We start from the raw sequence: 27,699 nt of genomic DNA, 5'->3' as shown, positions 1-27,699 counted from the left end.
ACGTTTTTCATACACACAATGATGAAATGCAAGATACTTATTATATATAAAAAAAAAAGATGAAATGAAAAGACATGAAATAGTATACGTATGTTTTGAACCGAGCGATAAATCTTGATAATTAATTTCCTTGCCTTCTTGGATTGGAAAACAATGCAAGGGGGATGAGATTTTCTTCCATTCGTCTGCACTCTTTTAACATGAATGAGACAATGGGAGAACGATTTCAATTCCCTTTTGCCCTTTTCTTTTACCTTTTCTAATTGCTATTGATGTGCGTGTCTTGTGGGTTCCCTTTGGTATTTTAGCATTTTGTGTCCAGGTGGGATACATTACCAATTAGTCACCAAGTTTCTGATTTGGACTATTGATTTGGAATTGGGAACCCATGGAAGATAAGAGAGAGATTGGAGACATAAAATCCAAGAAAGTTGAAACCAAAGGAGCAGTTGAAGATAAACCCCCCTGTGATTGAAGTGTTCGAGCAAGCCGAGCTTCTAGTAGCGCGCGCATCCCCCATATGTTGAATAGTCCGACATCAAAGTGTCGATGCAATACTTAAGACTTTTGATATTTTTCTTTGCAACAATACATACTGCCTTCGACTATTTTCATAGTTGTGAACCATTTTTCTAGGAGAGGAGGTAATATTGTCATGGCTGAGTGCAACGTATATGCATAGGCCTAAGTTTACAAGTAGAGGCCCAATTAAACTAATTAGGCCCGGCCCAATTGAACTAATTAGGCCCGGCCCAACAATGCCAATGGTAGCCCAATCAAGCTAGAAGGAAAACGGATTAACAGAAATTCTAACACGAGATTGAGTGGACAATCTCTTGAACCCCTAAATTAACAATATCGTCAATTATTCACCCAAAAAAAAATATCGTTGATTTTTTTGCACTACGGAGCTCATTTTTATTTAGTTCGACTCTTGTTCGGGTAAGATATGTTCAATATGATAACATACCGTTAATTAATTTGAATCATCTACCGTTCAAAATTACGAATAAGAGCCTTACACGTCCTTATGAGATAATGCAATTGTAAGAACTTCCCTCTAGCTCAAAGTTAGTACTAGCAATCATATGTCAGAGGAATTATTATCTGTTGTGTTCTATATTTAATAAAATGGACGATCAACTTCTGAGTCCTGATGAGTATAGTTTGATAAGATTTTCAATTTTTCTTTAAACTTTATATTTTGGCAGATGTTTGGCCAATGATGGAGATTTGTTTAATTATGCATTGTGGAAGGAACACGTTGATACAAAAAGACTTTGAATCTCATTGGAGACAATATTGAATCAGACGCTGCATATGACATGTAGTTTTTTCACGTGCCATCATCTTCTTCCCCCGTTTATTCCGCAGCAAGACCTGGCCTCTGGATAGCTTAAAGAACCAGCAAATTCCTCCCATTATTAATCCTTCCAATTATGTTATAAATGCACATGATTAGATCGATGTACGTATCGCCGGATATAAGGAAAGAAACCCGAAATAGAAAACAAAGAAAATCGAAACAGAAGATGAAACACATCTTAGCTATATTGATCTTTGTGGAATTCCGAAACATGTGCAGGTAAAAGTAGGTACATGTCTAGCCAGTGTGACACTTAATCTTGTCGTGCCATGACGACATTTTCTTGTTTGTTGGGTACGTACACGGCCACAAGGAATCGATCTAATAACGACCATAGACGATGAGACTTACCGGTGGGACGATGGGCCGGGTTGAAGTAATTGCCCCGACCAAATCTCTCTGATCCATCCGTGCAGACTTTTATGAGCCTCCTTAAGTTTGCTGCACTTTAATTGCACCCGAAAATGGTTAGAAATTGAGCCCAGAAATTATTCAAGAAATTACCCGCAGAAAGGGGAAACAGATCGGTACTTACCTAATTGCCGGCGACAAATTAAACAAAGGCCGTCTTCTTCTTCCATGAACCCCGCGGCCTTGTCATGCGCAGTCCCTAATGAGATAGGTTCTGCTCTCCGATTATCGATATCTCTTTCTAAGCACAGTAGATCAAACATCGAGTCCCCTATTCAAAAATGCTTCTAGTGAGTTTCAAACTTCTGTGTGATATTAAAGTCTGCCAGTATGAATCTGCTATGATATGTCAAACATCTTGTACCTTATAATTTATAGATGTAAATTTATACCATAGGCTTCGCTGGGGGACGTCGAGAGTACGAGCTCGTATTAAAAGCACATCTATATATAAGTAAAATTTACTTGGGTGCATAATAAATGAGATTGGGTGCACAAGAAATGCTTAGAATAAAATTTTAAAAATAGATAATAATTAAATATTTTTAGAAAATGTAATTAATGTATCTAAATGTCCGGCTCACTATATAATGATTATCATAAAATTAAATGAATATGAAAAAACCTAAAAAGCAAAGGTTATAATTAAAAGTATTAATAAATGCAATTAAATGTACATAAATCTCTTACTAAATACAATTGAGAGAAATTTTTCGTTTAATATTTTAATTATATATAGGTGATAAATGTATATAAATAGTTAACTTACCGATATTATAAAAATTGAGCCTAACTTATAAAAATTTTGATATTATTCTGAAAATTAATGAAGTATATATATAATTTTTCATAAAAACTAAATATATATATATATATGTATGAACATATTGAAAAGTAAAATTTTAAAAATATGAACAAAAATAATCAACAAAGACAATAATTAAATATTTTTAATAAATGCAATTAATGTATCTAAATCTCTAGCTCACTATATAATAATTAAAATAAAATTAGAAGAATAATGAAAAAATTTTAAAAACAAAGATAATAATTAAAATTATTTAATAAGTGTAATTAAATGTACATAAATCTCTTACTAAATACAATTAAGAGAAAGTTTTTGTTGTAATATTTTAAGTATATGTATCACTTACGAAAATTAATGAAGCATATATATAATTTACCATAAAAAATAAACATATATATGTATGAGCATATTGAAAAGTAAAATTTGACGTGTTAAAAATAAAAATCATGAATCAAAGAAATTACCTTTAATAAATTCTAAAATACTAAGAAATATATTTAAAGGATATTAAAAAATAGAGTTAATATACATATAAAAAAAAATATAATATCTCATTATATATAGAACAATAACAATCCTTATACACGAAAGAAGATTATATAAACTGAATAAATGATATTATATAGAAAAATAAAAATCTTTATCCAGAAGGAAGATTCCATAAATTTAAAGTAATATAAAAGAATAAAAATATATAAAATAAATAAATAAATATAACACAAGCTAATATTGTGAAAAAAATTAAATAAATTCATAAGATATAATAAAAATGTTTATTATAAAATGACATTGCATCATTCAAAAGCATTCACACAACTCTATTAAAACTTATTTTTGAGAATTGATTATTGAGATTTTTTATTTTCAATAATAATAACTAAATGAATATTTTAAACTGTGATAACTATTACTCATAAAAAATATAAATATATGAACACAAACTCATGCAATACACAAGATTGGATGCTAGTACAAGTGAATGTACACTTATTGGTTTCATTTTTATGGAGTCATGGACCACACGCATGCATCTCATTTATTGTCCGCAAGATACTCCAAGTTTAATTAGCTTAGGACGATCTAGTTTTGATCTCATCCCCAGCCCCCAACTGTTTTCCCCATATTATTACACCGCAACACCTAGGAATTTTATTTAACCCGGAGCTTAGCATGTTGATGCCGCAGTCGCTTCCTATGACTTTCTCGACACGACTCGAATTCAGTGACTATGAGAACGACATGGTGTGTGCAGATTCCTTTTACCGTATGAAAAACCTAGCAGGACTGTCATAGAAAACATTTATAAATTCCGTGAAACTGCTTCGCATAACCCGGCTGGGTCGAGTATATGTCAAATTTAATATCTATGAAGTTCTATAGCTAAGCTAAGCATTTTCCCGTTAAGTTTCCTTATTTCCAGTAATGAATATTGAATATTTCCGCATATTTGATTGAAAGTGCTATTCCCAACAAGTCACGTAATGAGATGCCCAAACAATGTGCCATATAACCATAAATTAATCCCCGGAAACTTCTACCCGCCCCCCACCCCAGTAGTAACATGACTCAATATCACCATATAAGCCTTTTTTTTATAAGGACATACAGTATTCTGATCTCTGTGTGAGCGTCAATCTGACATAATCATGAGATGCTTCTAGTGAGCTTATAATATCTACACTGACTATTGAAAATTTAATTTCCCATTGAATCACTGCTCATTATTTTAGATTTCTTTATTTAATAATTTCAAACAAACAGCTTCATCACCGGATCTTGATCTTTGACTCCATTAGCTCTTCTTCTTCTTCTTCTTATTCTACTACTACTTCTCCTTCCTCCTCTGGATCTCTGCAAAGTCTCAGCTAAGTCCCGAGAAGAACAGAAAAACAATGCAGCGCAGCAATGGCAGAAGGCAGCAGCTCCCTCGAAACGTTGACGACAAGGTCTTCTCCAGGCAGCTGACGAAAGAGTCCTCGGCCGCCAACACCTCCTCCCGCATATTCTACTATGGCGGTGCAGCCGGCTCTGTTCCCTTCCGGTGGGAGTCCAGCCCTGGAACCCCGAAGCACCCCTCGTCCTCCTGCACATCCCTCATCCCTTCCCTCACTCCTCCCCCTTCCTACCATGCGAAAATCTTGAGTACAACTCCAGACTCCGGGTGGAGAAGCAAGCCAAAGGTCGTAAGGGCGATCCTCTCAAAGCTCAGCATGCTGCCTGCTTCCCCGAGGCGGTCCTGCCACATTTCCCCTGCGTCCTCGGTATCCTCCTCCTCTTCCTCATCCTCTTCCATATGGTCATTATCGTCTCCCTCGAGGCTTCGTCGTGGCGGCCAGGGTGAGAACTTGTCATGGAAGAGATTTCCTCTCAAGTTCGAGCTGGAAGACAATGAGATGGAGGTTGTCAACAGGCACCAGGAGGAGGAAGACGAGCTGGATGAATATTTCAGGCCTCCGTCTCCGACTTCTACATTGAGTTTTCGCACCAGGAGGAGCAACTCGACCAGTACCGGAAGTCGGTTTCGAGGGTGCTACCCGGTGAAGAGTGTGCGCAACAGGCTCTTCTCCATCATAGGGCACCAAGGCAGTGTATAGCGGCCTTACCAAGTTCGAGTTTACAAGGGAGATGGATTACTCGTATGCGATCAAGACGGTTTGATAATCCTTAATATGTGTTCCTATATTCCCGTGATATTTAGGCCATGTTACATGTGATCAATGCAAGTCACTGATTGAAACGTCTATTTCAATGAATGTTCACCTTGTTATCCCCCTCTCATTTTGTTCTATATCTTACGTATTGCAAATGAGGTTAATTCTATTTTCGTTTTGGGTTGAACATGAATTTGATGTGCCAAGTTGCAGGGAAATCAATTATTATTTTCCAGACTTACAATTTACTGCGTCCAAATTTTCTAGGTAACAGTATGCAAAACTTCCTAGCTACCAGTCCATGTCGAACTATTGAACATTCCAGCTGGAACAACTCCAACCTACAGAATCATTTCGCGAAAAATAAAGACTCGCGCTCTCCTGAAGTAATTACTAGAAGCTGACATAAGCTGGCCGTATATAAGATAGAAATCACCCGACTATAACTATGAAGCCTCCAAGATGTTAATAGAATTGGTTAGGAGTGATGAACAATTAATGCCACTGGCCCTAAACAAAGAAAGCGAAGGCTCCAACTAATCTATGTTCGAGCCAAGTTAGTTCACTAAAGGGTTAAATTGTACCATTTGTTTAATTTCATCATTTACAAGACTTGAACTCGAGATTTTCCTTATGAAAAAGGGCGCATTGAACCACTTAAAACAACTTCCTTAGCAGACTTCCCCCCCTTTAGTTCTTTGTCTCTGTCAGCGAATGAGAAATGGGTATATGGATAGCTGGTGTAAGGAATTGCACTGTTTGATTCTGATGTTAGGCATTGAACATTAATATTCCATGTGGTCTATCACGCGACACATATGCCCCATATCATAGGGTGGCGTCGCGTAATCGCACGATCTCAGTTAAGAGAACTACGCACAAATTTATATCTTTGAGTATGCGGGGCATGTATTGAATGTTGCAAGAGCACTTGCATCCTACCTACCCATCGGAGCGGTCCATATCTCTTCACATTTATACCTCGTTACCAGACCCTAATAGTACGCAAGAGCTGATCGGGTTCAATTTTTGTCAGATCCAGCTAGAGTTGGTCCGACCTAAATCTCATGGAGAATCTTATGATAAACTAGCAAAACAAAAGAGTTGCTATTCAATTCACCAAAAAAAAAAAGGAGTTGCTGAATTCTTTTAATAATTCACTGCATTATTTTTCATTATATTCTTGCATATATTGGGCCAATATTTCCAAACATGCCAGCCCAAATGTTTTTTTACAAAAGCTCAGCCCGATTATCAAGCCCAGTGCAGTCCAATAAACTTGTACATCAAACTTGCCTAAATCAGGCAAGATCTTCTGACGAGATAGATGGCGATGTCGATAGGCAGATGGACTTGGAGCTTCAAGATCTTGACAAAACCCTAAGCTATTTTAATTGATTGGAAAATAATATATAAACAGCTAGGTACCCTACCATGCCCACATTTGAGATGAGACATTTATATAAAAGGTACATTATGATTATTATGAGATAAAGAAACATTCTTATTGTCGTAGTTAGACCGGTCAAAAAGGCGCCAATATCAAATATTTCTGTCATTTCAGTCGACGGCGCATTGTTATCCGCCAACCAGGAGGGAAATCAAATGGAGAATTAAGTTCATACGGTAAGATAACTAGATTTGATTTGGGAAAAAAACAGAAAGTATTCGTGCAAAGTGCAGTAAAACCGTTCCACGTCATGCGTTTTGTAAAGTTCCACTAAGACTATAAGTAATTCAATACATCTTCAACTCCAAAACCTACAAAAAAAAATAGAATGGTAAATCTAATCACCTTCTATATTGAGGATTTTTTTTTGAAAAATAAATTTGATGTGGGATTAACGACTCTCGACCGGATCTATGCAATCATATGTATCGACTGTGCAGGGTTTTGAAAGGAAGAACATGAATGTCGACCAATTATGCAGCAGAAGTCTAATTTTAGGTTTGTTGGAGGCAAACTTAAGTCATTGACTGCATGTATCGTATCCTATGATTGCGTTCACTGTTCAGGAGGTCAAGGAGAGAGCGAAAGCAACAGTGCGGCTTATTGGCCACAAAATACGGGTCAAACAAGAAAAACCAGGGGAATGTATTGGGCCCCAACCAAGGCAAAATCTTTTTATAATTTTTTTTTTCGGTGGTAATCTTTTTCACAATTTGAATGAACTCATGAATACTGCGGTTCCATTCTCACTAGCAACCGCATGTAAAACTTATTTTCTTTATTTTTTGTTCTTTTTCTTGTAAACAATCACTAAATCATTTATAAGTTTTGTTGGGAAAAAATGAGAAAAACGAAAATTCGCTCCGTTTGATTTCAGAGTCGCGGTTTAAAATTTTAACTTTAACTTTAACTCAATACACTACACAACAAAACATACTTTTTCAAAGTCAAATTGATGGGCTCCATATATTATTTAATATACAATCACATACACTACCCAATACACTACACAACAAAACTGGTGGGGTCCACAGGCCCTATATTTTTTTTGTCTTTTTCCATAATCAAAATCAAAGTTACAAATTCAAAACTTTAACTCTAAACCCACTGTTAATAACATAAGTAAATCAATTTTATCTGAACTTATATAAAAAAAAGCTGTCATATCAATTAAGGAGATCCATGAGTATAGTTTGGGACGGCTGGATCTTTTCCAAACCATTACAAAACTTATTTATAGAGAAATTGCCAAATATTTTTCACCACTAAATTAATGAGCCCGTTTTTTACCCGTTAATGGACTTTTAACTATAATAAAAAAATAAATAGCAGTAAAAACAAAATGAATATTGAATCACATGAGTTTTCAAGAATAAAAGTACCAATAAATTAACATAACCATCAAAGAGTTTTATCACATCGAGTTTATCAATAACACATAAAATGAAGTCAATGCTCGTTAGTCCCCAAAAAAAAAAAGAACCAGAAAATCTTCAATACAATTTTTTATAAGTTAGAACTATTCACTAAAACAACACACGAAGAGGAGGCACGAGGTACAATAGAATATGGTAGTAAACAGTGAAGATGAACCCTAATCGGAATTGAATGTTATTAATGGTAAAATTAATGAATGATAGGGGGCATTTTAGTAATTTGAGTCTTAAAGGTTCAGGACGAGTTTAATGCAAAATATTGAATCCTTATCGCGCTCTAACGAGCAAAACCTTTTTAACTGCTTATTGGGATTATAAAAGGACTAGTTACGAACCTATTAATTACAGAAACTCATGAGCATGCCTAATATCAACATTCTTTTAAGATGGCATAACATAATTTTAAAATTACCAAAAAGTAAGAATGGATCCAGAAACAAGAAGAAATTATTCTAAGTCGTTCATCGCGTTGGGATGACGATATGCTTAACGTCAATATTACTAGGGATCAAGCAAACAAAAAGAGCTACTTTCTGATGGGACAGTAACCGAAAAAAGAAATCAGAACTGTGGAATAAAGTCAATGACTTAACTTGAAGGGTATCCTAACTATATCTATCTCCTTCTTTATATACAAAAAAAAAAAATGTTAGTCCATTGATTGATACTTCTTTATGCTCTCCCCCACGGGTGATACCATCTCGGAAATGTGAAACTTAACACGAAGTTGAAAGCATATGTATGTGTATATATAGATATATATTTTTTTGGGCAAAAATATTATATATTTATATATCGTCCAAATTGTAGCAAAAATATATCGTCCAAATTTGTAGTTTCTTACCAAATTTAGCAGATAGGAAATATTGATAAAGGAGTCAAAAATATCCGTGCGTGTGTATATATAAATTTATTTATATAATAAGACAAATCCTCATAATTTTTGCAATGCAATTGAATCCATCATCTGATGCAACTATAATTAATTTCCGAGAGCAAGGAGATAGCCAATGAATCTGAACAACTAATTACCTTGTTCAATTATATTCTTCCTCTAATTAATTAATTCTCTTGAATGTGCTGTGCTATACGGTAATGAAGATATGTAGATGGCTGACTGGTCCACTGTACCCATTAGTTTCGTATAGAACTAAAATTCCATGGTAACCTCGTAGTCTTAGACAAAATAAAATACCGTTGTAGCACACTGCTATATAAGTTTCCCTCTTGAGCTTGTTCAATATTGGGGCGTAGAATAACTACATAGTACCATCTTTGGAGCTATGATGTCCGGAGAAAGGTATAGATTTATCGAGTTACTTCTCTTTTTTTTCTTTTTTTTTTCCCTTCTCGAACTTGATCGTGTTCATATATACCTTCTTTTATTATCTCTATATCTTCTTTTCTTTTTTCGATGTCTCTTCGACTCTCTCCGAAGTTCTAAATTAATCAGTACATTCTGATTAATAATTTCGTGTTTTTATCACAAGTGTGTATGCATACAATCATCTTGATTCAAACCGTGAGGTCCTTTTTAGGCTTTTTGAATTCAAAAGGCTGAAGCCCCGCCGGCAGTATTTAACAGGGGCTTAGGTTTTTTCTTTGCTAATTATTATGTTAGGGTTTATCAAAGAGGCGAGTGCACATGGGCAGATCAACAATATATATATATATATGGTAGATACTATCGAATATCGATACAAACTGTGCATTCAGGAATGTGTAAAACATTTGTTGTGCCTGTTTTGCCTATTGTCAACTAATTAACATATGCAGTCATTATATGTATCATTTTCTAATGGCTTCAGGCTGCTTTTCTATCTAGGGAGGTCAAACAAGATGTTCATACACTGTTAACAGGTAGGAAGGTTATCAAGAGGGAGACCATCGATGCCCGTTCTCATCATCGTCATGAAGAGACGATGAGTAGGGAGCAAATGATGTTAAAGAGCGCACCTTCAGCGGCAGCGGCAAGTGGAGGAGGAGGAGGAGGAGAAACCCTAATGACGAAAACAAACACAATCACGCCTTGTGCAGCATGCAGGTTATTGAGGAGGAGGTGTGCACCAGAATGTCCTTTCTCTCCCTACTTCTCCCCAAACGAACCCCACAAATTTGCTTGCGTGCACAAAGTTTTCGGTGCCAGCAATGTCTCCAAGATGCTCATGGTATGTACAATATATATTTTGTAAACCCGAGAAGGGTTCTTTTGTGGTTATAATTGAGATGTTCAACTTCATTTTATTGATTAAGGGCATATCGATTTTATGCTCCGGGCATAGGACGGGCCTAGAACTTGGGCATGGCATAGGTGAAACCTTGACGGGCGTAGCAAATAATAATAGAATTAAACGAATTGATGTTGAAGCTCGGATAATTAAGCTTAGTATTTAACCGTTTCAGCTGTGCTTTTCTAGCTCGTTGGATTAATTGTGCTTGTATATATATATAAGCTTTGACCGTTTACTACTCGAGAATTCATGGATTGGAGTTTGTCTATCCCCAAAATGCCAACATCAAGTGACCTACTCAATCTGTGATTGATTCTCGTCATCTAGATAAAGTGGTTCTTGTTTTCAAATATACCTCTTGCGGCAATGGTTGATATATTTGATCGTGGTTTAATTTCAGGAGGTGCCTGAGGACCAACGAGCCGATACAGCCGACAGTCTCGTGTACGAAGCAACGTTGAGACTCAAAGACCCTGTGTATGGATGTGTCGGCGCAATCTCGGTTTTACAACACCAAGTTCAATGCCTAGAAACTGAACTCAATGCAGTTAGGGCTGAAATTCTCAGATACAAGCTAAGGAACGCAAGAATAATGGCTCCTCCTTCCCCTCCAACCCATGAATCTATTAATGTACCAATTTCAAGACCTTTTTCCATGGACGCGCCACCATCCGCACCACCACTACCTCCATCACTGCCGCCTGCAGCATACTCCGGTTTATCCGTCTTCACACACGCAAACACGAGCTCGTCCCAATACAGCACCGTTTCTGGAAAAAATCTAGCTTATTTCGGTTAAATTCCTATACCACTTTATTCATGTATTCATCCAAATAGATATAAAACTGAAATAATGATAGAGATTATGTATTTGTTTTGATATTGTCGATTTGAATTTTCTTAATTAATCATTTTAATTAATTATTAGGGGGATCAAATTTATCCTCTTCATCTTTTGTAGGCTTAAAAGTTGCTTATCATGTAATGCATCCGTCAACTAATACCATAAATCACTTTACTTCGTGGGTGAGCATGCATTATGCCGAGTCTGGCATGTTGGTTGTTTGTCAACGAAGCCGGCTAGAACTCAAAAGAATTAGTAGTAATCCGAGAGACGGTAAATTACTAGCCTGATGCTGTACCATTGAGCTAGCAGAGAGCTAAAGCATGGAGGACTTGTCCGTCGTGCCAGCAATTTGCCCCAGGTTCCGACACTCCAAATGTACTCGTAGTCCCGAAATTGTTGGGCCTGGTCGGCCCAAATACGTGCCGAGGTTTATAACAATTGGGCCACAGAGCAGCCCAGCAATATCGTGAAGAGCCTCCGCATTCGCAACAGTCCTGTCATCCCCAAGACGACTATCCAGGCTTTACCTTTTCAGCGCAAGTTGTTTACGATGACGGAACTTTGCTAAATGGTTGTTCGATCATCGTCAGAGAAAACAAGTACAGAAACAACCGGAGTATGAATCCAGCGCGAGTCAGGTTCGGCTGGCCAAGTTCGAGATTCCAAGGTTTAAGCTCGGAACAAATAAGATAAGTCCATGTGAATGACTTACACGCACAATTTCTATATTCGCAACTTCAATATAGCATGAAACTTCCTCAATTTATTGCAGCTATAAACTCACATCCTCCTATCTTCAGCACTGGAATGTTTACGAACAGAAGATCCCTAGTAGTTGACAATAATTGTGAAGCCGTTTCATTCCCCAAGTGCACCATTTTTTCTACGCCATTCTCTGTTGCCCGGTTTCAGCGCTCAAAACTGTGAGGGTGAGGAGAGAGTGAGGTCATAGGGGTCAGACCACAGAAAAACCTTAGAGCACGCCTTGGCGCCTATTCGGAGCCTCGAAAACACCATCCACCTCTGCGTCGTCACGGCTACCGTAGGTCTCGTACTCGTAGTCTGCATCAACATTCTCCATGGACTTTCCAAAAGCAAAAGATTTTGTCCCCATAGTTGTGAAGGGCATGAGACCGAATGCTCGAGCTGTTTTGATCTCCCTCGCAATCTTCCTCTGAGCCTTGGCACTGATGCCAGTCTACACCAAAAAAAGGCGAGAATTACAGACGACCGAGAGCAATGCACCACAAAACTGCTTCAAAAAAGTGAGATTAAGGTTTATACAATCAGATCGTTTGACTAAGAAACGATTACCTTGCTTCTTTTGATAATGATTCCAGCCTCAGTTATGAAATTTGCAAGGAATCTCACATTCTGCAAACAAATGCGACAAACAAATCCTAAGCATTGGATCATAAAGCCTGGGAACAGCAGATTCCCAATATAGTTGCCTACTGCACTCCAAAGAAGAATGTGATGGAAATGGAGTTCATAACATAAAAATCAGAACAAACACAAATTTACTCAATCATCCCTCCTATTGGGCAATAGCTATCATTTGTACTACGAGGTAATTAAGTTCGTAACTGAGACAAGCGCTGATACATTACACAGGATCATGATGACCAAACTGAAGCTTACCCTGAAATCAGCTTTCCTGAGAACTTCCCTCGTCGTAACTTCAAACTCCGGTCTTTCAGTTGGCTTGAACACTCCTGGTCGTCTGAGGTCAAGATCCTGCAGAAAGTGTGGCGAAAAGAGATATTCAACTAAGATGCCATTATATGATGTCAACGGACTAAGCCTCTAATGGCAAGAACGGGAATCCGATACATAAATAGCTTTGAGAAAATAACACACAGGAGGACATTACTTTGGTAACTCTACACCCGTAATCACTTGCAATCTGCGAATTGCCACGACATAGATCGACTAATTCCTACTTCATCCATCGTAGAAAGGTTCAGAATATCTATGTCTTTAGTCCTAACACTTTGTCCAAAATATTTGGCGTTATCGACTTCAGATTACAGAGGACTAGGCATCACTCACCTGCACATCATAAGTCATCCCGGGCTGAAAGTTCATATCCGGTCGGAACGAGTAGTCCTCCTCGTCACATTCATCAGAATTGTATTCGAAGTAAGTCGCCTCTCGCTTCAACTTATCATCCATCCCGTCGTCTAACGAGTCATAACTGTCCCCCCAATCCCACGTTCCAGAGTCCCCTTCACTGTCCACTCTCGAATCAGATCTGCCCTGGTGGAGTTGGTCAAATTTCCGGAAGAAAGCATCATTTTTGGAACCGCTTTCGGTGACATCGCCGAACATACGCCTTGTAAAGTCATTAATCGACTCCGATGAATCAGAGTTCGGCTTATCACCGTCTCTATCACCTGCCAAACAGCAAAGGATGGCAAGACACTCACACACATCGGTACAAGACATCAAATTATACAGAGAAACCTGCAGACGAAATTACACATGAATTGAAGCTGCTAACTCGAATACAATCCAAATACGTTTTTGGCAGGCAAATACGTGTTAGCAGTACCTGAATCGGCAAAGACAGAGAAATGTCTAGTAACAGGGGGACGGTGTAATTGGCGAGAAACGCCATAGCTGAGGGACCGAAGCACAGCTCGAGCCACCTTCATCTGCTTCTGCATTGGAACACATCAAGAGTGAGCCATCGTACCAACCCAGTACACCGAACTGATTAAAATCGACCTGAGCTCGAGCGGAGAGAGCTGAAGCTTAATCAAATGAAGGCTTTGCTCTGGTTGATGCGTGAAATGAGGGCAAAAGCATAACCTGTAAGAAGTGCCAGCACGGGGGAGAGACAAGACTGAAGCTAGGGTTTTGGGATGAGCGGACTGAGGAAGAAGGAGGAGACGATGCAGAGAGGTCAGGTTAATTGCAAACATGCCCCTGAGCTTTTGGTCCTATGCAATGTCTAGTTAAGGTTTGCCCTTTAGCAATTAGGCCCCCACTTTCAGCCTCAAAGTTAATTGTGAAATGCTGCAAACTACTGCCCCAAATCATAGACCGTCGGATAAAAAATCCTCCCTTCTTCAGTACCTATACTTTCATATTTAGTTCAATTGCATCACTTTTCGAGGGAATAAATTGCATCATCTATAACTAGTGGTTCTTCTTTTCATGTATTCGAACTCAAAGTATTCACTATGATGACCAAAGCGTTATGATTTGTTCAGCAACTACTGTGGAGTAGACTTTACTCGAACCGGGTTCATCCTCGAAATATCAATCAAGTCAACATTTCAATGGCTGCCAAATTCAGTCAAAGGAGAGGTTTTCCAGAAAAAAGGTGTTAGTAAAGTACTTCGAGAAGACCCCGTCTTGTGCACATTATAATCCTGAGCAACCGACCGACTACGGGCACCAAAAATAGCTTCAATGGCATCAAGATGCCAATTAACATACAGGTATTTGAGCAAATAGACACAGCAAAACAAGTCACTGATTGCTTCGGAAGCCACCAGAAATGTTACGAACTAGCTTTTACTATTGGAATGAGCCGCAAAAGTTTACTCTTCTTGTCCAAGATGAACTATATGCATCTCATTTACATCTCGGCATTAAGTAAAGTGTCTAGGACTTCAGCACTGATGTTAGAATCTAGCTACCATATCTGCTATGAGTTGTTAATGTACACTGGGTGTTGACATCTTATATATAGTGGGATAAGGTGATCCTTCACCAGAGGAAACTCACTCCAAAGCTGCAATTGAGTCTACCTCCTCCTCTGGCAGTTCGAATGCATCAATCTCTGCATAATACGATCTCTGCTGCTGGATATAGTCTTCGAAGGCCTTCTTGGAATCATCCTCTTCTCGTTTGCAGTGCTGCTTCTGCAGAAACCCAACAGAAGATTATAATAAAATTCCAAGCAAGTCTGAGTAAAGAGGCAACAGACCAAATAAAGCCAATACTGTGGATATGATCAATAACTGTGTATGCACATTGACAACTTTGCTTCGTGTGGGCCAGAATTAATCTTACTTCTCAAATCGAAAATGGTAATGACTGAGGGAAGCTCTAGTAACAGAGACAACAGTCCTTTACTACTTGTGGTCTATGCTACAAAGGCCATTCATCAATATTCAAAACTGTTGGATTTCAAGCTCGATGGATTCCACACAGTGGATGAGGTCCAACAAGGGCTAAATTTTATCGGTAACTAATCTTCCATACATACCCTTTTCTTGGGCAAAGCACATGATTTGGATATACTGCCCTCTTCACCTTGATCAAGCTTGTCACTGTTGAGAAGGCAAGGACAATTAGTGACAATCATTAAACAAGTAACACAAGAACAGATAGTGTACAATATAACTCGGCACAAGAGGTTCAGAGCACTAATCACAACTATCGACATATAGATGTTCTGAGAGATCATAATCACCCAGTAGAAAAGCAGCGGAATGATTTTCCACACGAATAAGTAAATCATATGTCAACAGACCAAATTCAGATCCTCAAGAACTACAAATTTCACCTCGATGACCATGACATTTCCATATTATCTCTATAAGTTAGCTGCACGTTAACAGGCACTACATCATGCCGGGGGCAAGTGCATAGAGTAGCTGTGACGCAATTATTCAGACAACAGTTCTTGCATCAAACATCTTGATCTGAGGATAATGAGAAAATTAAAACCATAGCAGGAAGATCAGTATGATAATTTACCCCGTTCTCCTATTCCTTTTTGTAAGAGAGCTGCTCACAGGCACCATAGCTGTCTTCCCTTCGGTCCTAGCGTTTTGCACAGCTCGACCTTGAATCTGAGCTGCATGAGGGTCAAATGTTTTACACTCTCGCCCTATACAAGCAACCCATTATCTCATAGTTAGTAATGGTAATTGGGCAATCCATGTCCGGCTCAATACAAACTAGAATTCATACATGCATATGTTTTGAACAACATCCTAATGAACTTAGCTCCCTGAAAGTGATGAACGCCGGTAAAGCGTTATGGCATAATGACACCCATCAGAATCAGAGCCAAAAGAAAATTACCAAACAATCCGGACAATGCCATGAGATCAACAGTCAGAGGATCGAGGCATGGAACAATTATGTCATCAGAGCTACAATTCTATCACCAGTTTTGAGTGGAAGCTCCAAAAAATTACTAAACTTAGAAGATGCAACATTTGCCCACAATTGATCATACCCATTGAAGTAAAACGAGCTGAAAAGGAAGCTCCATCATACCAGAAGAAAGTACGAACTAAAAGAGGAGGAATCTCAGTTTTGCAATCAGCTAATCACCAGAAGCAGAAGCGGATTTGGTGGGAGGCCGAGGAGGTACGGCGGAAGCGGCAGCAACAGGGGAGGGGCTAGGGTTCCGAGCTCTGGTCTTGCTGGTTTTGCTGCAGAGCCGCGAATTGGAGTGGGGGACCGAGAAATCGGGCTTCGGTTGTGGCTTGAGAACAGACGCCGTATAAGAAGAAGAGGACTGGGAGGAGTTGCGAGCGGTGTTGGTGCAGTCGGAGAGGGGCTTCCTCATTCTGCGGCTGCTACCGCCCCCGCCATTGCCGGGAAGAAGCAGTGGCCCCATTCTCCTCCGGACTTCTTCCATTTCCATGAACACGAGAGAGAGAGATGTGTGAGAGCAGAGAGTAACTAATTGTGGAGAGAGGAGAAGGGGTGTGAGGGAGAAGCCATTGGCGTGAGTCTTTTGGCGCCAAATTCTGGTGACAGTACGTACGGCTTCTTCTGGACGGTTCGTGGCGAGATGGCCATCAACAAAATTAAATAAATAAATAATGAAAAATAGATCCATATGGACAGGTCTATAAAGGAAAACCGGCGGTGCCTTAATCGTTAGATCAACGCGTAGTGGTGCATTCCACGTTGATTCAACGGCCTTGAGGTGACCATCAAAGATGATAGTTTAGTGATTACAAATTTATTTTGATGTGATTTGGTAATTTTAAGGTTTTAAGTTCGAATTTTTTTTAAACGTCCATATCAAAATATTTATTAAAAGTGTGATTTTCGCTTATGCTTGGGGACGTGGGACTTTGTTAATTATACTGGGCTTTTAATAGGCGGGCAAAATTGCTATGGCTACTGCCATCATATTTACACATAAAAAAAAAATTTCCTCGGTATAATTACATTGGTTGATATAGAAGATGTTTCTGGAATGTCGTGAAGATTATAACATATCTTATCGAGAGAATTATGAAGACGAATATACAATAGAAGTGGATAATAAAATTAGCAACGGGGAATCTAAGTCCGTCGACCATCTCAAATTCAAATAAATTAATCGTGAGGCTGGTGCATTGCATAGGAGGTTTTACCAATTTAAAAAAATTATAATTAAAAATTAAAAAGAAAAAGTACTGAAAAAATCAAAAGCGAAATAAAAATAATAAAATAAACAAACAACCTTAACGTGCAGTGATAAAAGAGCTTACTTTCTGAGAACTTGTATATAGAGGTATTAATACATTTCGAGATATGAAGCTCGCATCACTAATTTTAAAAAATAATATGAAAAATAAAAAAACTAAAGAAAAATAAAGAGATGAAAAATTTCGATAAACATGAGGATAAATTTAATCAACTCAATGACATTTAGAGTTATACATAATTTCAAGAGCTCACGTCTAGCCGTAGACGTACTCTTTGAGAGCGGAATATGCTTTTATATATGTGTGTGATAATTCATACTTATAACTATCATTCAAAATAAGAAAAAAAATATGCTTTGACTTTTTTAAGTGAACAAATCTAATTTATTTTTTGAAAAGAAAATATAATTTATATATATAATCTATTTTTAAAAATAGATATCCGTAAAAACTATATGCTTTTTCTTACTACGTGTATATATATATATATATATATTGAAAGTTGTCCACAATCATCATATATTAACATATTTTATATTATGTATGAATATATACTAATATATATACTTATTTTGATGTTAATATTTATTTATGAAATATTAATTTTTATTTTAAAATTTTGAGATTATTAAATAATATATGTCAATACTTCTAAAAAAATGTTTTCATTTATTTCAAATACATTATGTTATATAGATTATAAAAATTAAAGAATCAAGAAATTGAATTTTATGATGAGATATCTTTAAAAAATAATTTTTAATGAAAATAATTCTGAAAAATAAAAAATTCAAAAAATTTAGAAAATTTCGTATATATATAAAAAATATTATCTAATCTATTTTTAAAAAATAATATAATTCATAGATGGTTTTTCCTATTATATATACTACAAGTTGTTTGCATAACCATATATTAATATATCTATAGTCTGTATGAATATAAAATAATATATACTTAATTTGATGAAATATTATTTTTGATTTTTAAAAAATTCAAGATTATTAAATAATATATAGATTACAAAAATTTTAAAAAAATCAAGAAATAATATTTTATGATGAGACATCTTTCTAAAGATTTTTTTTATTAAGAATAATTTCTAAAATTAAAAAATTCTAAAAAACCTAGAAAGTTCCATTTAGAAAATAAGTATTGCATTCAACGGAGATCACCGTATTGTTCAAAAAAATTTATGGTTTATTAATAAGATATTATTTCAGAAGATTTTGTTGCTAATTTTATAATTTAGTATAATTTAAAAATTTTAGAAAACCCAAAAAATAAGAAAATTTTATTTAGAAATGGAGCGTTCTAAGGCCATTTGGAATGAAATATTAACTTTCATATTAGAAAATTCAGGATTGTTAAATAATATATAAATTATAAGAATTAAAGAAATCAAGAAATTAGATTTTATGATGAGATATCTTTTATTAAAAATAATTCCGAAAATTAAAAATGAATTAAAAACCAAGGAAGTCCATTTAGAAAATTCATACTGCCTTCAATTGGAGATCATTGTAGTATCTAAAGGATTTTATGGTATTTTCGGTTTTTTTAATGGAATATTATTTCAGTGTTGCTAATTTTACTAGAAATTCAGGATTATAAAATAACATCTAAATTATAGAAATTAAAGAAATTGAGAAATTAGATTTTATGATGAAATATTTCTTTAACTTTTTTTTATTAAAAATAATTTCGAAAATTTAAAATATTTAAATACTGGGAAAGTCCATTTAGAAATTTCATATTGCTTTCAATTGGAGATACTAAAAGATTTTATGGTATTTTTTATTTTTAAAATGGTATATTATTTTTGAAGATTTTGTTGCTACTTTTATAATCAAAGATAATTTAAAATTTTAAAAACTCAAAAAATCGAGAAAATTCCATTCATAAACGGTGCTTTTTGAAGCCATTCGACCGAGCCCACGTCGCATCTTGCTTTCATATATATTAGTCGTGAAACACGTGCGTTGCACGAGATAGTTTCCACTGATTTGAAAAATAATATAATTAAAAATTAAAAATAAAAATTAATTAGGAATTAAAAGTGAAACAAAATAATAAAATAAATAAACAACATTTACGTTTAGTGGTAGAAGGGTAGCAATATCTTCGCGTTTCTGAGAACTTGTGTATAAGGGTAATAATATATTTCGAGCGATGAAACTCATCTCATCAATATTGAAAAAGAAGATGAAAAAAGCAAAAAATTAGAGAAAAATAAAGGAACGAAATTTTTCTGATAAAAATTAGAGAAAATTAAAGTATAAATTTAATCAACTCATTGCATCTAAAGAGAGATAGAGTTTCAAGAGCTCGCGTTTAGTTGTAAACATATTATTTGATAGTTGAATATGCTCTTATTTATGTGTGCGATAATTCATATTTATAACTATCATGCAAAATATAGATAAAATATAATCTAATTTATTTTCTTTTTTTCAATGAATAAAGCTGATTTGCTTTCTGAAAAGAAAATATAATTTATATATCTATAAATATTATCTAATCTAATTTTAAAAATAGATATCTGCAAAAACATATAATTCGTATGTACTTTTTCTTACTATATATATTAAAAGCTGTCCACATAGCAATATATTAACATATTTTATATTATGTATGAATATATACTAATATATATTTACTTATCTTGAAGTTAATATTTATTTGTGAAATATTAACTTTTATTTTAAAATTATTTGAGATGATTAAACAATATCTATACATATAATAAAATCTTCTCATTTATTTCAAACATATTATGTTAAAAAATTCAAGAAATTAAATTAATATATTAATATATTTCAAAAAATCAAGAGAATTTAATTCAAAAACAAAGGATTTTAATGCCATCATGGATGAAATATTAACTTTTATATTAAAAAATTCAAGATTGTTAAATAATATATAAGTTATAAGAATTAAAGAAACCAACAAATCATATTTTTTGATAAGATATTTTTTTTAAAAATATTATTAAAAATAATTCGGAAAATTTAAAAAAATTAATTTTTTTAAAAAAATCTAGAACGTTCATTTAGAAAAATCATATTGTGATCACTATAAAATCCAAAAAAAATTTATGGTATTTTCAATTTTTAAAATGGAAAATTATTTCATAAGATTTTGTTGCTAATTTTATAATAAATAATAAATTAAAATTTTAAAAACTCAAAAAACCGAAAAAATTTCATTTAGAAACAAAATATTATGATGTCATACCACCCCATAGCTTGTTTTCATATATATATATGTGTGTGTATGTGTGCGCGCACGCGTGTGGATATATAGATATAGATTATGCTGGATCAATTTTACTAGACGTCGATACAATTATATATAGGCCTACGACTATAGAATATTCATAGTGTCTCATAAAAATTCATCAAAAGCATATCGTCTCATTAAAGCCCCTCATGGTGTCATTCATTCACATCATTATTGGATTCCCGCACGTATGCACTTCTTTACCAGCACAAGCATGATCGGACTCATCAGAGATGGAGCCTTGATCTGTTTCGATTATATCTCGATTATCCTGAAAAGACATTATCCAGAGAAAACCTATCCGCACCAATGAAGATCACCTATTCATCATGTTGCTCCAGATTAAGTCAATTCTTGGATATTAAGTTCGCATGGAACGGTATCAGAACACGTACTCTTCAGTTCTGTATAGATGATCTCGTGATTAAAGTGTAGTACGTGAACGAAGGAGAATGGTGCAGAAAGGTTGTCGCCGAAAAGTACAGAGTGCCCTTGAACCATGTATATGTATATCATTTGGTGGATCTCTTTGTTAGGTCCCCACATCAACAAACGAAGGAGAATGACCAAATTAAGCAGCTGGGAGGGTGCTTGCATTGTAGATATAAGCTGTTGTGAGGTTGGAAAGTCATTTTCTTTTCCCTACCTTCCTCAAAATATTCTTCGCTATAATTAACACCATAATATTCCCCCTTTTGGGGTGCATTATTCAATTGAAAAGAAGCCAAAAGGCATACTCTAAAGTAAACAGACACACACCAACCACCTCCCAAATTGTTTTTCCACAACACATATGCTGCATTGACAACATTGACCCTTGCACCAATATCTTCAATTGATCTTCCAAACAACAAATTATGCAGCCGAGAAGGGTTTTTTTTGTCAATCCACCTCCTAATAATGCAGATGTAGCGCAATTGACAAATTACGAGCTTCACGTGGGCAAACTTTACCAGCAATGTAAGAGTATGGATCTATTACAAGTATCCCGTGGTCATGATCAAATCGATGCTTGAGAAGAAGTTAGTTTCGACTCATAACATATTGAAACCATCTCATAAACTGACCAGTGTACATAACCTCATGATTGATGACAATTATAGAAGTTGCTTCAAGAACTTAAAAAAAAAAAAGTGAGCTAGGTGAGGTTCTAACGAACCCCTTAGCATTAAAAAAAACCACATGAATAGTATACTATTTAACAAATGAATCATAACGTGCGAGTTGAGTTGTGAAGAGGAAACCTTTCAGCTTCTCTTCTTTCTCCTTTTTCCTTCTTCTTCTTCAAAATCTTTGCAGGAAAGATCAAGAAGGTCGATTAAACAGAGTATGGACTGCACAATCTGCAGTTCGTTTCCGATGATCATAAGACCCCCGAGGAACACGATATGTGGAGCTTGCTTCGAAGGAATCAAGTGTGCATTGGCTCTCGTAAGCAGCTCCGAATTAGAATCAAGACTGGCAGACCGAAAGTTGAGCAACCTCACCGCTCCAAATAAGGCAAGCCTGACTGCCCGAGCCCTTCTGTTATTCCACATCCCTCATTTGATTCCTCTCTCTTTAGCTCATCATTCATTTGGTACGTATTTCATCAATGCCGATTTTATAAGCCTTTGAGATGTGATCAGCAATTCAGTGATATTACGAGTCTCTCAATATATGTTATTGTGCCGACACGGCAGATTTTCTGGCACGAAATTAGAGAAATGGTTGCAGCAAAAGTCACTTGCAGCAGAGATATGGGCATGTTCTTACTATTTTTTTTTATGATATTTCCTAATTTGGAACCTCCAAAGGGTTCGTTCCGACCTCCTCGACGTCCTAGTGACCAACCTGGGTCCGTCCTAGTTGTTGGCGGACCACGATGCATCACTTGAGTTGTTAATGGCCTATGTTTAGATTATGAACCAGGGAAGTCGATCGGCGGTCTCAATAGGTCCTAATTTGGAAACATTGGGTGGGCCCAAATCAATTTCGTTATGTGCCTAGTACTCAATCTTGAAAGCCCAAAAAGGATTTTTAGGCTATCTCCACTTGTAATGTTGATGTATTATTCAATTTTAGGGACTTGGAGATCTTGTGGAATGGATAAAGTACATGAAGAATGTAGAACGTGAGCTGAACGAGAGGATTTGCTTTCTTGCGGGGTCTCTTACGGCCTTCGCTGATCAAATCCACACGGATATACTCATCAAGCCAGGCGATGGCTCATCTATATCCACCCATAGAAGCATACTGGTGAGATTCTATATACTTGCACGATCGATGTAAATCATCTGTACAGCGATATTATTTGATAATACTGCGAGATTCATGCAGACTTATCAATTAGCTGCTCGAAATGTGATATCGGATTTTAGTTTATGATAAGTGTCGCACCCCTAATTACTCAGCATCTGAATATTACTTAAATTGTACGATTCATATATTCATGTAATCATTTTTGGCGAATGGCAAATTTGGATTTGACACAGGCAACAAGATCAGGAATCTTCAAGAACATGCTTGACTCGGACATATGCAAGGCTCCTCCACAGGACAGCACCATTCCAATCCCGGAACTCACCCATGACGAGCTCGAGTCCCTGTTGGAATTCCTCTACACGGGAGACTTACCTCCCGAGAAGATTGAAAAACATGCCTATCCCCTCTCCCTTGCCGCCCACAAGTTTGAGATCCTGTACCTGGAGAAGTTCTGTGAGCGCCACATGCTCCGGTCTTTAAACGTGAACTCCGCCCTCGATGTGCTGGAGATATCGGACATATGTTTGAACCAGAAGATGAAGGAGAGGGTGCTGGGATTTATAGTTCGGAACTTCGAGGAGGTTGCCTTCTCGGAGAAGTATGAAACATTTTGTAGCAAGAATCCCCATTTGAGTGTTCAGATTACTAGGGCTACCTTAGCTGAGGCAAGGAGCAACAGGCGGCCGAGCGGTGAAGTTTGCTCGCCCAAAGTTGTGGGTCGGGATCATGGCGGCGTGTTCAGAATCTGAGATGTGGAATAAGTAGTTTAAGGGAGTGAGAATACAAAATAGGACTGGTTTAATGTTTGTATCGGTAAATTATATGAAAGAGGCTGAGATTTTACTTTGGCACCATTTTGAATGGCTGCATTTCCTTACCATATTTGGGTTCCAAACTCTGAAACGGACCGACTATATGTATTTTCAACGATTCAACATAGTAAAATTTTTGCTTGTTAAATATAGGTAACAAGGTTTCCAATATACGCTATCCAACTTTCTCCTTTATTAATCCGAATAAGCCTGATCTCTTACACTCGGGATAATTTCTCCTCTAAACGTATAACCGTAAACAAACTTTCAGAAGGTTGGATCTTCCTGATCAACTGCATTGACAAAACCCTTGATTGGAACTGATACTTCGAGACCAATCGATGATGAAGGTGACTGTACATATAGATGGCCATCGAACTTTTAATCTTGATCATCGTTACTCACACCCCAGCTCCGGATTGCCTGTACTACTGCGCTTCGAACTGTTTGCGAATCTATACTTCCATCTCCTTCTTCATTCTGTAAAATAAAAATCGTCATTCAATTAAAGCTATAGCAAATCCCTAGATGTCCATTGATAATCTCTGATAGCTAGGTATATATGTATATATTATGAATGTTCTAATTTATGTATATATAGTGAGTGATATCGTGATTAGGGATGGTATATTGGTGAACCTTACTTCTGCAATCACTTGTAGTTGGAAGCTCTCCATACAAGAAACCCTAGCTTCGAGGACATTGAGGCCAAGTTCTTCGAAAGATTCCAAGACCGAACACAGCAGGACCTGACTGCTTATCTCTGAAATTACAGTGATTAGAAAACCCTTCTCGAGGGTTTCTACTGTTACCTGCTGCAGTAACATATAACAAACATGATGATGCATATATCCATATATAATCAACATCGGAAACAAGCAAAATTCACTAATTAATCAACAGGTTGATGATAACCAGGATGACAAATTGAGTACCACTGGCAAAGATGACTGGTTATAGCTCGAGTGTTGTGCTGTAGATGTATCTTGGTCGAGGCTTTCGACTCTGTGCTGCAACTCTTGAATGTATCTGGATGCGTCGAGGACGACTGAAGCCTCGTTCAGCTGCCAAATGGATCGCCGACTATACATTAAACCTAAACTCGCAGGATTCTGTAATCAATGGTCTACAGTGACTAAACTCAAAGTACGCAAGGGAAGACGCTGGAAAGATGACGGAAAACATGTGTTTGGAATTAACTAAGATTCGATAGATGTAATCGCACTCCAAGCTAGCGCCGGAAAGAAAGAAGGGAACCATCGATATATCTCTATACATATAAATGGGGAGAGAGAGAGAGAGAGAGAGAGAAGAATTAGTACTGCATGTGAATGAGTGATGGAACGAAGGAGTTGGAGCTTCTCATGCAGTTCTGCTGCTTTCTTATCATTATTCTTATTCTTCTTCTCCTTGTTCTTCTTCCCTTCTGATGATGATGAAGTCACCATTTTCACTTTTCTCTTTATCACAAGCCTCACTTTTGGGGGGAGCTCTTGAATGCTTTCCTTGCTATATAATGATAACCTTTTCCTGTGTTTCCACATGACTGCTCTGTCAGTTTCTTTCACAAGATTACATATACAATGCAAGCTGCTAGGTTGGCAATGAGATTACCATAACGCCCTTCTCATGCATATTCCAAGCACGCAGGCCTGTATCGACATGTACCAACTATATATGTCGGTTATAAGAGAGATAGATGGGAGCAAAAGGGAAATGTGAGCTAAATAAAATGTTACAAGAAGTCTTACTAAAGAGAAATAATTCCGATCCAAAACCTTTTGATTTTTAGGTGATGACATCTACCACTGCATGCACCTCTTTTTTTGTTTTATATATTTTTTATGATGAGTGATGAAAATGACCTTTTAAAACAATATTGGAAATGGTCCAAAGGCCATCGTTTTCCCTGAATCTATGGACTCATGGCAGACAGCTTAGCAGAGATGAATTAGAACCGGCCATGAGTAATAAAAGAAAGAAAAAGATCCGACATACTTTACAAACACATATAATTTGATGATTCGTCGGGTTCAACATGCCATATATCGAATTCAAAACAATAATACATGCATGTATGTCCCATCACTAGCTGATGAAGAGACCACATGTGTTCCGTGGCCAAAAGAATCTCATATCGGATAGATCTATATAAAAGAGACATGATATTTGTAAAACGTGTAACATCCTAAATTCTTTAAACGTCATAATTAGAGGAAAGAAAGCGGAGATCATTGAAAGAAGGATCACATGAAAGCAGTTCGTCTGAAAACAAGAGGTTATATGGGACGAACTCTTACAATATTATTTTCTTTTATCCTTTTATTAGGAATATGAGCCTCCTTGATATTCCGTATCTGGAAGAAAATAAATTAAGAAGGTTCACGATGGGTAAAAGTGAAAAGGAAGAAAAGAATGGTGTGGGCAAGGTGGAATGTATATAGAAGCTGGGAATCAAGTAGAAAAAGAGAGCTCGCGATGAACGATTAAGCAAGGGGAATGGTGAGGAGGGAATTTGTCCATCGAAAAGAGTGAAGAGAAAAAGAGAATGCAACAAAATTATTTGCCTTTATATTAGTTGTAATTTTGGAATGACTCCAAGCATTCCTCACGGGAGGCCCCTTATTGTTCTACATAATATATATATATATATATATGTATTATATCTCATCTCACACGTACCACTTTGTCATCAAACGTATTCTCTCTCTCGTCTAAGAATGAAAATGTAGCACGGGAAAAGCCTCTCGAGCTCGAGTTATATGGCACCGAACTCTAATCAGTCTTCAGATAAGAAAAGATCCGACACGCATTTAATGTCGTAGTACCTAACGTGGCAAAGCGAGGGCAACAAACATGGGCCAATCATGCTATAATAGCAAATATTGGGGCGGAGCGAGTACGTGGAGTGAGTTCTCATCGCGAACCACCTGCCTATGTACGATTTGGATTCCGAAAAAGAGATTGATCGTCACGGGGATCGTTGCAATGATCAGAGAGATAAGAGTTGCCTGAAATGAGATTCTGAATAACGTCTTATTAGCTATGGGGTTGCTTCCTTAGCTATACATATATATTGTCGACATTCAACAAGGACAAATTATACGTACAACCCCCCCACAGAAATCACGTGTCTGCCCATTCGATCATTGCAATCAAACAATTCTCTCCATATATTTCTCACACCTTCCCTTTGCTTAGACACACTGATATTCTTGTCCCTTTGCCTGTCCTTCCATGCATGAAATATTTTCATATATCCCTTCTCATTTATTCTCAAAAAATTTTATTGCGTTGTCTCTGTGTTCTAGTAATTGGTATGAAAATGTTTCGAAACATAACAATAATTCGACCATAAGATAATTTCACAGGTCCAAACAATTTGAGCAGTCTTTATATATGTGTGTGTGTATATATATATATATATATCACAAGGGGATTTATGGAGCAACCATAATGTTTATCATATATATTTTATATTGAATAAACTTATCAAAAAAAATTTATATTGAATAAATCTTAGTCCATTTAGTAATTAATTCTTGCCCAGAAATTTTGAATCAAACAGTACAGTTGTTTCATGATATGATATATATAAATTACATATATATATATATATATATGTATATGTGAGAGCTCTATACATAAGCTCACGTGAGTTCTTCTTCGGGAAGTACATTCACGTGCAAAAGTGGGCATCGATGCATACAAAATTCCATAAATGTCTAAAGTTTCCTATATGATAAGTGTGTGGTCGTCTTGTTAT

General features: G+C 36.4%; 6 protein-coding genes across 14 annotated transcripts; 3 read left to right on the top strand and 3 right to left on the bottom strand.

Moving 5' to 3' along the window:
• The first annotated feature begins 4,330 nt into the window (after positions 1 to 4,330).
• LOC116187319 lies at positions 4,331 to 5,363 on the top strand. Its single transcript, XM_031515973.1, has one exon. The coding sequence runs from the start codon at positions 4,478 to 4,480 to the stop codon at positions 5,177 to 5,179; it is 702 nt and encodes a 233-aa protein (XP_031371833.1). The 5' UTR covers positions 4,331 to 4,477; the 3' UTR covers positions 5,180 to 5,363.
• A 4,589-nt stretch (positions 5,364 to 9,952) lies between these two features.
• LOC116189082 (LOB domain-containing protein 15-like) lies at positions 9,953 to 11,178 on the top strand. Its single transcript, XM_031518608.1, has 2 exons — positions 9,953 to 10,290; positions 10,754 to 11,178. Exons 1-2 carry the CDS (start codon positions 10,045 to 10,047, stop codon positions 11,150 to 11,152), a joined length of 645 nt encoding a protein of 214 aa, XP_031374468.1. The 5' UTR covers positions 9,953 to 10,044; the 3' UTR covers positions 11,153 to 11,178.
• A 639-nt stretch (positions 11,179 to 11,817) lies between these two features.
• On the bottom strand, positions 11,818 to 14,159 carry LOC116189030. Of its 6 annotated transcripts, none has more exons than XM_031518515.1 (6): positions 14,015 to 14,159; positions 13,755 to 13,863; positions 13,253 to 13,666; positions 12,842 to 12,937; positions 12,515 to 12,574; positions 11,818 to 12,398 (listed from the first exon to the last, which is right to left on the bottom strand). In XM_031518515.1, the coding sequence occupies exons 2-6, from the start codon at positions 13,818 to 13,820 to the stop codon at positions 12,174 to 12,176; spliced, it is 861 nt and encodes a 286-aa protein (XP_031374375.1). In that variant the 5' UTR covers positions 13,821 to 13,863; positions 14,015 to 14,159; the 3' UTR covers positions 11,818 to 12,173. The 6 variants fall into 6 exon arrangements, with proteins under 6 accessions (XP_031374375.1, XP_031374377.1, XP_031374376.1 ...); XM_031518517.1 differs by having other exon boundaries at positions 13,755 to 13,857; positions 14,015 to 14,115; XM_031518516.1 differs by having other exon boundaries at positions 13,931 to 14,081.
• Positions 14,160 to 14,699: 540 nt separating this feature from the next.
• On the bottom strand, positions 14,700 to 16,994 carry LOC116189031 (serine/arginine repetitive matrix protein 1-like). Of its 2 annotated transcripts, none has more exons than XM_031518523.1 (4): positions 16,502 to 16,994; positions 15,917 to 16,016; positions 15,423 to 15,486; positions 14,700 to 15,075 (listed from the first exon to the last, which is right to left on the bottom strand). In XM_031518523.1, exons 1-4 carry the CDS (start codon positions 16,815 to 16,817, stop codon positions 14,935 to 14,937), a joined length of 621 nt encoding a protein of 206 aa, XP_031374383.1. In that variant the 5' UTR covers positions 16,818 to 16,994; the 3' UTR covers positions 14,700 to 14,934. The 2 variants fall into 2 exon arrangements, with proteins under 2 accessions (XP_031374383.1, XP_031374382.1); XM_031518522.1 differs by having other exon boundaries at positions 15,917 to 16,049; positions 16,502 to 16,989.
• Positions 16,995 to 21,994: 5,000 nt separating this feature from the next.
• On the top strand, positions 21,995 to 24,081 carry LOC116216090 (BTB/POZ domain-containing protein At3g56230-like). Its single transcript, XM_031552017.1, has 3 exons — positions 21,995 to 22,377; positions 22,942 to 23,115; positions 23,352 to 24,081. The coding sequence occupies exons 1-3, from the start codon at positions 22,207 to 22,209 to the stop codon at positions 23,868 to 23,870; spliced, it is 864 nt and encodes a 287-aa protein (XP_031407877.1). The 5' UTR covers positions 21,995 to 22,206; the 3' UTR covers positions 23,871 to 24,081.
• Positions 24,082 to 24,104: 23 nt separating this feature from the next.
• On the bottom strand, positions 24,105 to 25,714 carry LOC116216091. Of its 3 annotated transcripts, none has more exons than XM_031552021.1 (5): positions 25,548 to 25,714; positions 25,256 to 25,463; positions 24,869 to 24,997; positions 24,573 to 24,748; positions 24,105 to 24,413 (listed from the first exon to the last, which is right to left on the bottom strand). In XM_031552021.1, exons 1-5 carry the CDS (start codon positions 25,595 to 25,597, stop codon positions 24,389 to 24,391), a joined length of 588 nt encoding a protein of 195 aa, XP_031407881.1. In that variant the 5' UTR covers positions 25,598 to 25,714; the 3' UTR covers positions 24,105 to 24,388. The 3 variants fall into 3 exon arrangements, with proteins under 3 accessions (XP_031407881.1, XP_031407880.1, XP_031407878.1); XM_031552020.1 differs by having other exon boundaries at positions 24,578 to 24,745; positions 25,548 to 25,696; XM_031552018.1 differs by having other exon boundaries at positions 24,578 to 24,748; positions 25,548 to 25,692.
• Positions 25,715 to 27,699: the final 1,985 nt, after the last annotated feature.

This window comes from Punica granatum, chromosome 8, assembly GCF_007655135.1.
Source record: "Punica granatum isolate Tunisia-2019 chromosome 8, ASM765513v2, whole genome shotgun sequence".
In the NCBI taxonomy this organism is placed as follows: Eukaryota; Viridiplantae; Streptophyta; class Magnoliopsida; order Myrtales; family Lythraceae; genus Punica; species Punica granatum.
Note: the sequence above shows the minus strand (reverse complement) of the source record. Positions and strands in the feature narration are given on the sequence as shown.

Excerpts from the sequence above, each read along its gene's own strand:
- LOC116187319 (XM_031515973.1), top strand. The coding sequence starts at position 4,478 with ATGCAGCGCAGCAATGGCAGAAGGCAGCAGCTCCCTCGAAACGTTGAC.
- LOC116189031 (XM_031518522.1), bottom strand. The coding sequence starts at position 16,817 with ATGGAAATGGAAGAAGTCCGGAGGAGAATGGGGCCACTGCTTCTTCCC. Across the intron at positions 15,487-15,916 it reads AAAAGGAATAGGAGAACGGG|TGACAAGCTTGATCAAGGTG; the intron begins GTAAATTATCAT and ends CCTTCTCAACAG. Across the intron at positions 15,076-15,422 it reads GTGCTTTGCCCAAGAAAAGG|AAGCAGCACTGCAAACGAGA; the intron begins GTATGTATGGAA and ends GGGTTTCTGCAG.
- LOC116189030 (XM_031518515.1), bottom strand. The coding sequence starts at position 13,820 with ATGGCGTTTCTCGCCAATTACACCGTCCCCCTGTTACTAGACATTTCT. Across the intron at positions 12,575-12,841 it reads TCAGGAAAGCTGATTTCAGG|AATGTGAGATTCCTTGCAAA; the intron begins GTAAGCTTCAGT and ends ATTTGTTTGCAG. Across the intron at positions 12,399-12,514 it reads TCATTATCAAAAGAAGCAAG|ACTGGCATCAGTGCCAAGGC; the intron begins GTAATCGTTTCT and ends TTTTTGGTGTAG.
- LOC116189082 (XM_031518608.1), top strand. The coding sequence starts at position 10,045 with ATGAGTAGGGAGCAAATGATGTTAAAGAGCGCACCTTCAGCGGCAGCG. Across the intron at positions 10,291-10,753 it reads ATGTCTCCAAGATGCTCATG|GAGGTGCCTGAGGACCAACG; the intron begins GTATGTACAATA and ends GTTTAATTTCAG.
- LOC116216091 (XM_031552018.1), bottom strand. The coding sequence starts at position 25,597 with ATGTCGATACAGGCCTGCGTGCTTGGAATATGCATGAGAAGGGCGTTA. Across the intron at positions 25,464-25,547 it reads TGCATGAGAAGGGCGTTATG|GAAAAGGTTATCATTATATA; the intron begins GTAATCTCATTG and ends GTGGAAACACAG. Across the intron at positions 24,414-24,577 it reads AACTACAAGTGATTGCAGAA|AATGAAGAAGGAGATGGAAG; the intron begins GTAAGGTTCACC and ends TTTATTTTACAG.
- LOC116216090 (XM_031552017.1), top strand. The coding sequence starts at position 22,207 with ATGGACTGCACAATCTGCAGTTCGTTTCCGATGATCATAAGACCCCCG. Across the intron at positions 22,378-22,941 it reads ACCTCACCGCTCCAAATAAG|GGACTTGGAGATCTTGTGGA; the intron begins GCAAGCCTGACT and ends ATTCAATTTTAG. Across the intron at positions 23,116-23,351 it reads CCACCCATAGAAGCATACTG|GCAACAAGATCAGGAATCTT; the intron begins GTGAGATTCTAT and ends GATTTGACACAG.